This window comes from Amphiura filiformis, chromosome 4, assembly GCF_039555335.1.
Source record: "Amphiura filiformis chromosome 4, Afil_fr2py, whole genome shotgun sequence".
NCBI lineage: Eukaryota > Metazoa > Echinodermata > Ophiuroidea > Amphilepidida > Amphiuridae > Amphiura > Amphiura filiformis.
In genome coordinates, this window is record NC_092631.1 from 70,977,202 (window position 1) to 70,987,727 (window position 10,526).

Consider the following 10,526-nt stretch of genomic DNA (forward strand, 5'->3'; position numbering starts at 1 on the left):
CCCTGTGTGGGAGATTAAGGTCATGTTTTCCATAGCGGGTGTATGGAAAAGTCAAATGTGTCAATTCAATGTCTACACTTCCATGATTCCTAAGACAGAGTGTACGAACAACCAGGCCATGAACAAAATGATTGGAACTGGCTACGAGCTCTTTGTGATCCACTGCAACTGTCCCACAATTCAATTTCAAATACAGAAATGGAGAGCGGATAATTACCAATGATATTGCTTTCAACTTGCAATCGAACCAGGGACCCTTGTCCTAGACATAGTCAAATACCTTAACCACAGTGACGCGATGCTTTATACGCTTTTCCTATAACGCACTTCAGAGATTTGTAGTGAGGCACTGAAAAACAAAACAAACAGAGACAAGTTCTAAAGCACATCATTGTCTCATTGATTCAAGAACATCTTTCGGTTCTGTAAACAACCTTTCTATTTTATTCGTCTTGAGAGAGAGATGATAAAAGAGAAAACCTCTGCACTAAGTAACATGAATGACCGGTCTCAGTACCTGAGGCATGACTCTATATGTCAAAGTAAACAACCTTCAAAATTACCCTTAATTTAATTTTGTCTGTCTGGTCAAAACCATCAAGTAGAAGGTTATTTTCTGCAATGTTTTGGCGATAAAACGATCAAACAAATCATAAAATAATACAGATATATTTTGATTTGTTTTGCTTGTAGCAATACTGTAAGGGGCGAATACACTTTTCTCTTTGTGTCATTTCGTGATGAATTTACGAGAAGATTTCGACTGACAGATACAAAAATCTATTCAATTTTATTATAATCAAGGTGACAGTATAAAACGCAATTGATGTCGTAAAGCAATAGCTGCACCTGTGTCTTGATGAGTGCGTATAGAGACTGAATTGAGTAAATCTCCGTTCGTGCTCGTATGTATACTAGACAGTAGATGCACTTCATTAAGTCATAAGGATTTTGGTTTCTTTCCAAAATTATCGGGACTTTTCTATACAAAAAATAAAACCAATATGGAATTATTAGTGTTCTCTGAATGCATCATTAATTTGAATATGTAAAATTTTGTTGAAAAATGAATGGTTGCAATTTTTGCAAATATTCAAATTTAGTTTCACCAGCAAGGAGCTAAAGGGAAATATTATGAAACAGTGAAACAAAGATGGCTGCCTTGCTGAATATATGCATTCTACTCCATACAAAAATTGATTAGGCATTTCCAAACGAATAGATCATCTGAGATTTATCCATCTTTTCGACTTCAGATACTTTAGATGTCGCTATTATTATTATGTCGTCGTCATCATCGTCAAGCATCATCGTCATCATCATGCAAATCAATGATCGCATGATCATGATCATTATCATCAACATCGTCATGATGATGATCATGATCATCATTATTATCGTTGTCATCGTCACTATTATCATTAGTCAAAAAATTACGCAAATGATAGAAAACAAAAATGTTTTATGCAGCAAATGCATTTTAGACACTAATCAGGCAATAATAATATTATAGTTTCGTCTGGTGTTGAACGAGATATATTTTGACTTTAGCATTCACACAATTTCTTATTCAGAATCTGGAAAAAGGTTTTTTGGTAACATTATTACCAAATTACAGTGAGATACATAAAGAATACTAAACCCCAACGACGTCACTCTGACGTTTATCCAGAGCGTAGGACGTCTGCTGTATAAACTGAGCTCAAAAAGAAACTTATAATTTTTACAACTTGTGAATCACAAGGTCATATCCTAAAATACTGTCAATCAAAATGGACCAAAATTACACACAGGATTACCTTAATACTCTACTCAAAACACAGGTCAGTAACCAAGCAGTTGTCCAACTGACACAACAGCAAAATACACTGTCATGGGACAGCTTCCTGGACTTCCTTCACTTTCACAGCCCAACATTTGGCACCCAGAATAAAAAATCTGTGAGAATGCACACAAGATCCTTGCACAGATGATAAAACGGTGCTGCTTTATGCTTCTCATACACTTTTTTCATGAAACAGGGCTAGGCTGTGAATGTGGTCCAGGAAGCTGTCCCATGTCAGTGCATATTTGCTGTTGTGTCAGTTGATAACTGCTTGGTTACTGACATGTGTTAAGAGTAGAGTATTGAAGTAAATCTGTGTGTAATTTTGGTTCAATTTGATGGACAGGATTTCAAGATATGACCTTGTGAAAAATTATAAGTTTCTTTTTGAGCTCAGTTTATATACGTGTACTATAAGCCAATTGACCAAAATTAAAGTTTTGACATTAAAACATCACAGGTATAGTTTGCTCCCAAAATGTCTATTCAATCATGTTATGTCAACATGACTAAATTTGGTTTTATGATTTATGAATATGGTTTTTAAAATTAAAAAAAATATCAGATTTGGACAAGTTGTTAGTGAGTGGAATTTGTATGTAGCGTGTTAAGCGCAACATAATACCTAAAGTGACATTTGCAAAGGGTGACTCGTCAAGAAATTATCAAACATGAGATGGATTTCTTCAAATCAGATGGGAAAAGAAATGTAAGAAATGATAAGATATGAATATTACATTCATCAAATGTCACATGCATGCCCCTATAGAATTGTACAACACGCTTTCAGCACAAACGAAATAATTACATTAACTGTTAATACGATTATGAAGATTATCATTCATCCAGGTAAAAATAACTATGGAATTATTATAATCTGATCTACTGGACTTACGTTTTTTGTGAGTGGCAATATTTCACATCCTATCTTGGATGCATCATCAGGCCAACTGATGTTAAAGCGGCAAAAGTTCGTTGACCTGTGAAGAGGATGTTACGTCACAGGTCGAAGATGAGCCCAACCTCTGAGGGATCTTCTTTATCGCTGAACAATAGGCCCCTGCCAAGTTGTGTCGTAGCCACTCACAAAAAAAAACGTAAGTCCAGTAGTAGATCAGATTATAATAATTCCATAGTTATTTTTACCTGGATGAATGATAATCTTCATAATCGTATTTTCAACCAATTTGGTCGGGATAGCCTAAATTTGGTTCGGAAATTTGAGAAGACCTCGAGAAAACTAGCGGACAATAGAAACCATCTCCGTTTTAATCTACGTTGTTTACACTCTGAAACTACACCACGGAGTTTGTGGATTAAACCGCTTGTGAAAGGACATAAGGCTAGCAAAATCATAGCCAGAGCAAAAAAGATCTGCTCAACGAACGTGTTCGTCAAAATAACTTTACTATCAATATTTTGAGGACAGAAATAGACCGTATTTCGGAGGATTTACGTGTGAAATTAACAGCTGATATTTACGATGAAGTGATACAGTTCACCGCGCACGCGCAGTTAACCCAGCACCGGAAGTCAAAAGCCAGGCAGCAAAACAAGTTTGCAAGGTTGCAGAATTCGACGCGAGCTTCTCGAGCGGACTCGGACCTTAACTGGAGGAAAAGCGATGGATTACAACCGGATAAGGAACTGAAAGACAAATGGGTTAAAAATCTATCTAGTCGCCCGCTAACGGAGACCGAAAGGGATGTGTTAGCGAAAGGTTTGAACTTTTCTGTGGCACCGAATTGTATACCACATGTAGAACTGATCACAGCTACTGAATCAGCCATCAAACACAACAACTTGTGCACTTCGGACGCGAAAGAATTACGGACTAAGGTTTCAGCATGTCTGGTTAACGCGAAGACACCGAACTCTAACCTCAATAAACAGCAACGGGAGGCTATTAAAACGCTTGGACAAGACAAAGACATCACTATTTTGCCAGCGGATAAGGGTAGGTGCACGGTAGTGTTAGACAAGACTGAATACCATAGCAAAGTGTGTGAACTGTTGAATGATAGCAAGACATATGAACCACTGAAACGTGATCCAACTAGTGGTTATAGGAAGAAGGTTATTGACTCTCTCCAACAACTTGAGAAATCTGACGTTATCGACCGTATCTTGTATCATAAACTGTACCCTGGTGAGTCGGTACCCAAATTTTATGGTCTACCTAAGATCCATAAACCCCATGCTCCATTGAGACCTATTGTTAGCAGTGTGGACTCGGTCACGTACAATGTAGCTAAACACATCGCTTACATTATTGGACCGCTGGTTGGGAAATCACAACACCATATTATTAACTCCCAGGACTTCGTAAACAAAGTTCGCGATATTCGATTGGATGATAATGAGACTATTACCTCTTATGATGTGTCAGCGTTGTTCACCTGTGTACCACCGAAGGAAGCGATAGACTGTGTTAGAGAATTTCTAAGGAAGGATAACACCTTGAATGAGCGCACGAAACTTAGTCCAGACCAAGTTTGTGAACTTCTGGAACTTTGTCTTAATACCACCTATGTCGTCTACGATGGAAAATATTACAGACAACGCCATGGATGCGCGATGGGATCGCCGGTTTCACCGATTGTTGTAAACCTGTTTATGGAACAGTTTGAACGGTTGGCTCTTGCATCGTATACCGGCACCCCCCCCCCCCTACGCACTGGTTTCGATATGTCGACGACACGTGGGTGAAGATTCGTAAGGATCAATTAACCCCCTTCTTTGATCACATTAATAGCGTCAACGAACATATTAAGTTCACCCAGGAAGAACTCAAGGAAGGCAAACTTGCCTTTTTGGACTGTTTAGTTACAGTGGAAAGTGATGGTCGCTTAGAAACTTCTGTGTACAGAAAGGACACACACACAGATCAGTACTTGCTATTTGATTCCCACCATCCACTGATTCATAAGCTCGGAGTAATACGGACACTATTTCATAGAGCGGACACGATTCTGTCAAGCGAGAAGGCAAAGGAAAAGGAACGCGAACACCTTCAGAAGGCCTTGAATCTTTGCGGATATCGCGATTGGACTTTTCACAAGGCTCTCTCTCAAACCAAATCAGCTGATAAAGTGTCCACCGCACAAGCTACACAAGGTGACGGTGAATCTAAACGCGGCAGGAACGTGACTATTCCATACGTATCTGGACTGTCGGAGAAACTTCGCAGAATTTTCAAAGATCAAGGAATCCCAGTGTCATTCAAACCTAAGAACACTTTGCGGCAAGCGCTGGTCCATCCCAAGGACAAACAACCAAAGGACAAACAAAGCAACATTGTGTATGCAATTCAGTGAAAGGACAGTGGATGCGATGACCTTTACATAGGGGAGACCAAACAGACTCTAGCGAAGCGCATGTACCAGCATAGGAGAGCTAGCACTGGTTGCGGAGACTCTGCGGTTTACACGCACTTAGATAGCACTAATCATTCATTTGACAACAAGGACGTCAAGATATTAGATCGCGAAAGCAGATGGTTTGAGAGAGGAGTCAAGGAAGCGATTTATGTTAAACGGGAGGAGCCTTCACTTAACAAGGGAGGCGGGCTACGACACAACTTGGCAGGGGCCTATTGTTCAGCGATAAAGAAGATCCCTCAGAGGTTGGGCTCATCTTCGACCTGTGACGTAACATCCTCTTCACAGGTCAACGAACTTTTGCCGCTTTAACATCAGTTGGCCTGATGATGCATCCAAAATAGGATGTGAAATATTGCCACTCACAAAAAACGTAAGTCCAGTAGATCAGATTATAATAATTCCATAATTAACTGTTAACACACAAAATATAAGAACATTTTTAATAAATCATTTATCATAAATTTATATCTAGAAATAATGTTTTATAAGAACACTATTCAGACATCTGGCCTATTGAGTTAATGATCAGATTGTGAGTAAAAGTTAAATTTTCTATAGTATTCGTGTTATTTGTGTACATTGAAAACACCTGAACAGATACGGTCCACAGAATTAGACAATTCTATGGTACGACCCCACAACCACATCCACCACCCACATACACCCCACACCCACTTCTTGCAGTATGTTCCTGCAAATTGTACTTTGTGTGTATACGGTGATACTTCTTGTGACATTTTCAAAGGTTGAATTAGCATGTGAGAAATGAGATGTCTAGAAATCACAGGGGAAAAAGATCCTTCAAATAACATCTACGTTATGAAATGAAAATTGTATGTACGTATTAACGTAATGTTGTCTAGAAGGTTTCCTTAAGGGAATTATACAGCATGCTTTTAACATAATTGAAACAAAAGTGTGTGCACCATTAATACGTCACAAATTAAAATGACATTTCTTTCTTGAATACGATATTTCACAAAACAAAGTAATCGTGCGTGCGACTCGTACAGTTGGTCAGCTAGCCGGTTTCATCAATTTTACACTACACTGAAAAATAACGTCTGATTAAATTATTTCTTACAAGCGAATGGAACATCAATGTATTAACGCGGACATGGCTTTGCTGCATGACATGTCTTGAACAACATCTAAAAGGTCTCTGATGTAGGATTTACAGTAATATTGAATACAGACGGTTATTCAATATATTGCGCGATAAACATGAAAAACCAGAAAACGGAAAGAGGACATTACTATCAACATTGTCCTTTATTTACATAAAGGTGTAAAAAAAAACCCACCAGATTGGCGAACACGCACATAGTAGCACCAAGGCTGGTAGCACCCTTCACATACAGAAACCAGCCCGCATTCCCTGTCCACCCACATATACTTAATTATAACACCCCCCCCCCACACACACACACCCACCCACCTCCCCCTATATGCCATATACATAAGCGCAGTACACATTTATTGAAAAAGAAAATGACAAACTCGTTTAATATTCCTTTAAAGCTGTACCTTGTCAAATGTAAATCAAATAGAAACCCTGGGTTTGACAGTAAGCGTTAGAGTGGAAACTGACATGCTTAGCTCAAAAAGGTCTCATGACACACCCAACGTACGGATTTCTGCAGTTAACCATCTCGCATGTAAGTCAACATCATTTCAGGCAGCGGCGCCCTGGTACTGAAAGCGCTATATATCACATTGCTTTCTGCTCCGTCAATATGGTGGGTCCAATGGTTCAATTCGCATGTAATGATAAATACGATGAAGGACGTCTAAGAGAAAATATACAGAAAAGCAATGTTTAGCACACCATGGCAAACAGGGAACTGCAGAATTGTGTTAAACACAGCGCTCTTAATGTGTTAACACAATAATTGAAGCTGGGGTTTATTAAATGGAAAAATTTAATAAAATTAATGTAAATAGAAACATTGCGGGTTGCTAAAAGTATTGCTTAACTGTTTAAAAGAAAAAAAGGAGGATGCTTGAGGAAGATAATAAGAAGCATAGGATGAAAAAAAAAGTGATAGAAAAATACTCTGGCAACCCAATTATACTCAGCTGACAAGGTGATACCATGTTGAGTCATCCGTAGATAAGCTAATAACTCACGGGGCAGTGACTGTCGTCATGCAATGTAATAGTACCGGGATCATAGCGTGCCATGTGTTTTCTTAACGCTTTTAAATTTACAGATGTTTCCATCTTGGTAATAATGTCTACATGGAATACAAATTAGATAATTAAGTTTGTTGCTTGTTGCAAATTTGTATTAGGTGATACATACGTGCTGGTTGTACACTGCTGGAGAAATGCTTGCAACTGTCATTAGTGAATCAGCAATAGATTCTATACAAAACATTGGCCTTGTTTTAATTGTTGGAATAAAATAGTATTGGGAAAAATACAATATAAAATAAGAAACACCACGAATTGATCTCGTTGCAACATATACGAAGAAATATTTGTCATTTTAGAGCTTATAGCAGCAAATACGGTATAGATTAAAGGTGCACACGATTGTGTCAATCAAATTGTCATAACATGAGCAGATTTAGATTTGTTACGGGTTGTGTAAGTGAGGACTATTTTTGTGCTGTGTTCATGACAATTATTATTGAACTCGCTGTGAAATATGCATTCAATAAGACAGTGGGAGTTAGGATGTATATTTTGTAATTTGATGAAAATCGTCGAATTATAGTGATGTGTGTTTTTTCCTTGGTGTCATATGAAACTCGATGCTCATGGTACCGGATGTTAACAAACAAGATAAAAAAGGGAAATTGATCTTGAAATGTATTTCGCGGAAATGTAAATTTGATGCGGACATCTTGAAATGATAACAATTGAAAAATAACTCTTGGTTACATTTTAAGATATCTTGTTTTTGCAACTGAATAAATAGTCCCCTATCCTTATGTAAAATTTCAAATAGCGGTGGCGCTATCGTATTGTGCTCTTAGATAAGCCTCTTAACCTTTATTGACTCTCTCCACCCAGGCAGGACTACAAATGGGTACCAACAGATACTAAAGTGCTAGGAAGGGAACACATACTCGGTGTACGGGATGAGTGGCGAACCCCTACAACAAGACAATTAATTCAAGGAAGTAGTCTGACTTAAATGCCAAGGATGAACACTTGACCTTTGAGCATTGCTCCAGCATGACTTTACCTTGGACACCTCGGCCTGTGAGCATTGCCCCGGCATGACTTTGCATTGGACTCTTTGGCCTGTAAACATTGCTTCGGCATGACTTTACCTTGGACACTTCGGCCTGTGAGCATTGCTCCGGCATGACTTTACCTTGGACACTTTGGTCTATGAGCATTGCCCCGGCATGACTTTGCATTGGACTCTTTGGCCTGTGAACATTGCTCCAGCATGACTTTACCTTGGACACTTCGGCCTGTGAGCATTGCCCCGGCATGACTTTGCATTGGACTCTTTGGCCTGTGAACATTGTTCCGGCATGCCTTTACATTGGACACTTCGGCCTGTGAGCATTGCCCCGGCATGACTTTACCTTGGACACTTCGGCCTGTGAGCATTGCTCCGGCATGATTCTACATTGGACTCTGCGGCCTGTGAGCATTGCCCCGGCATGACTTTACCTTGGACACTTCGGCCTGTGAGCATTGCTCCGGCATGATTCTACATTGGACACTTCGGCCTGTGAGCATTGCTCCGGCATGACTTTACCTTGGACACTTCGGCCTGTGAGCATTGCCCCGGCATGTCTTTACCTTGGACACTTCGGCCTATGAGCATTGCCACGGCATGACTTTGCATTGGACTCTTTGGCCTGTGAGCATTGCTCCGGCATGACTTTACCTTGGACACTTTGGTCTATGAGCATTGCCCCGGCATGACTTTGCATTGGACTCTTTGGCCTGTGAGCATTGCTCCGGCATGACTTTACCTTGGACACTTCGGCCTGTGAGCATTACTCCGGCATGACTTTACCTTTTACCGTCACTTTTTAGACATCCACACATGCACATATGTCATATATATGTTACTTCTTCGGAGTATCTTACTTACTACGTGTACTAAACATAAGCTAAAGATACTTGGGTATTACAAGATGTTAAACATCTTGAATTCCTCAAGTGTGACTCGAAGCAAAATGTATACCCAAATCAAGTCTATATAATATTTGTGGCTACATCCTTTCAATGACACTCTGCACTGTTGAAAACACAGCGCAAACTTTGATTAGGCTACAAAAAAGTAGTATCCAATTTAAATTCATCTTAAGTTTATTCTTATCAAGAGCAATATCCCTTTTTGATATTTCTCAAAGCTCTGACGTCATCAACCTAACGAAAAATCAATTAATATGAAAATTAATCGCGTAAAGCGATTCCGGTAACGTTTTGACCGGTGAATATTCACCGAGCAAGGGCGATAGCTTAAGCTTGAATTCAATGACTCCGAAGATATGCTACGTCAGAGATTAATATATCCATATCACTTTCCGAATCTCTTTCACCCATTGATAAAAGCTTTTACAAATAGCTCAAACTAGCTATATTTAACAAAGCATGAACAATATCAAATTGCTTTGCCATTGGCAAAAATGTGATGGCATTTACAACCCAGCGATCGATGTTTTCGCTTATCTTCTATCATCAGGAAAGGCCATTTACAATTTCAACACGTATATGAGCTACGAAATTGAATCCCATTTACTGCGTGAAATTACCTGTTCCAGTTGCTATCCATACACCCCCTATGGAAGAAATACCCTTAATCTCCCACACAGGGAGGGTGAATTTCAAATGAGGTTCACCTGACAACCGAGTGAGTGACTCCAACTGAAAAATATACGCCCTGTGTACGAGATTAAAGGGGGGGGAGTATGAATTTTAACGGGAATCTCCCAATCTTGTTATTTAACGTGCCCGTATCCTCAGGAATTATCATGGTATCAATTCCAGAACGTGTCAAATACACAAGTCCAATATGTCATTTTTGCGATATAATCGAACACTGTTGCATGTTTCGTTTTGTGTTCTTTACATGATAACAACCGCTGCCCTTTCCAGTGAAAAGGCGGAATCTGCGTTGATTCGAAATATAGGCCTCAAAATGAAAATGCAGTATTTACTATATTGTATATTTGCAGATACTCCATGGCGATTTTATGAACAAAATGATTAAAAAAATAATGATATCTTTAGTATTAAGGTACGTCGTAGTATCTGTTTTACAATTACTGCGTTTTTACTTGGGAGGGTAAAACGGGTCTTACGGGGTGTCCCTGAAAGAACGGTATCGTCGGGAACTGATT

At 39.2% G+C, this 10,526-nt stretch overlaps 1 protein-coding gene across 1 annotated transcript; it reads left to right on the plus strand.

Moving 5' to 3' along the window:
• The first annotated feature begins 2,652 nt into the window (after positions 1-2,652).
• On the plus strand, positions 2,653-8,353 carry LOC140150352 (uncharacterized). Its single transcript, XM_072172360.1, has 4 exons — positions 2,653-2,674; positions 3,255-4,458; positions 4,581-5,126; positions 8,230-8,353. The coding sequence occupies exons 1-4, from the start codon at positions 2,653-2,655 to the stop codon at positions 8,351-8,353; spliced, it is 1,896 nt and encodes a 631-aa protein (XP_072028461.1).
• The last annotated feature ends 2,173 nt before the right edge of the window (positions 8,354-10,526 follow it).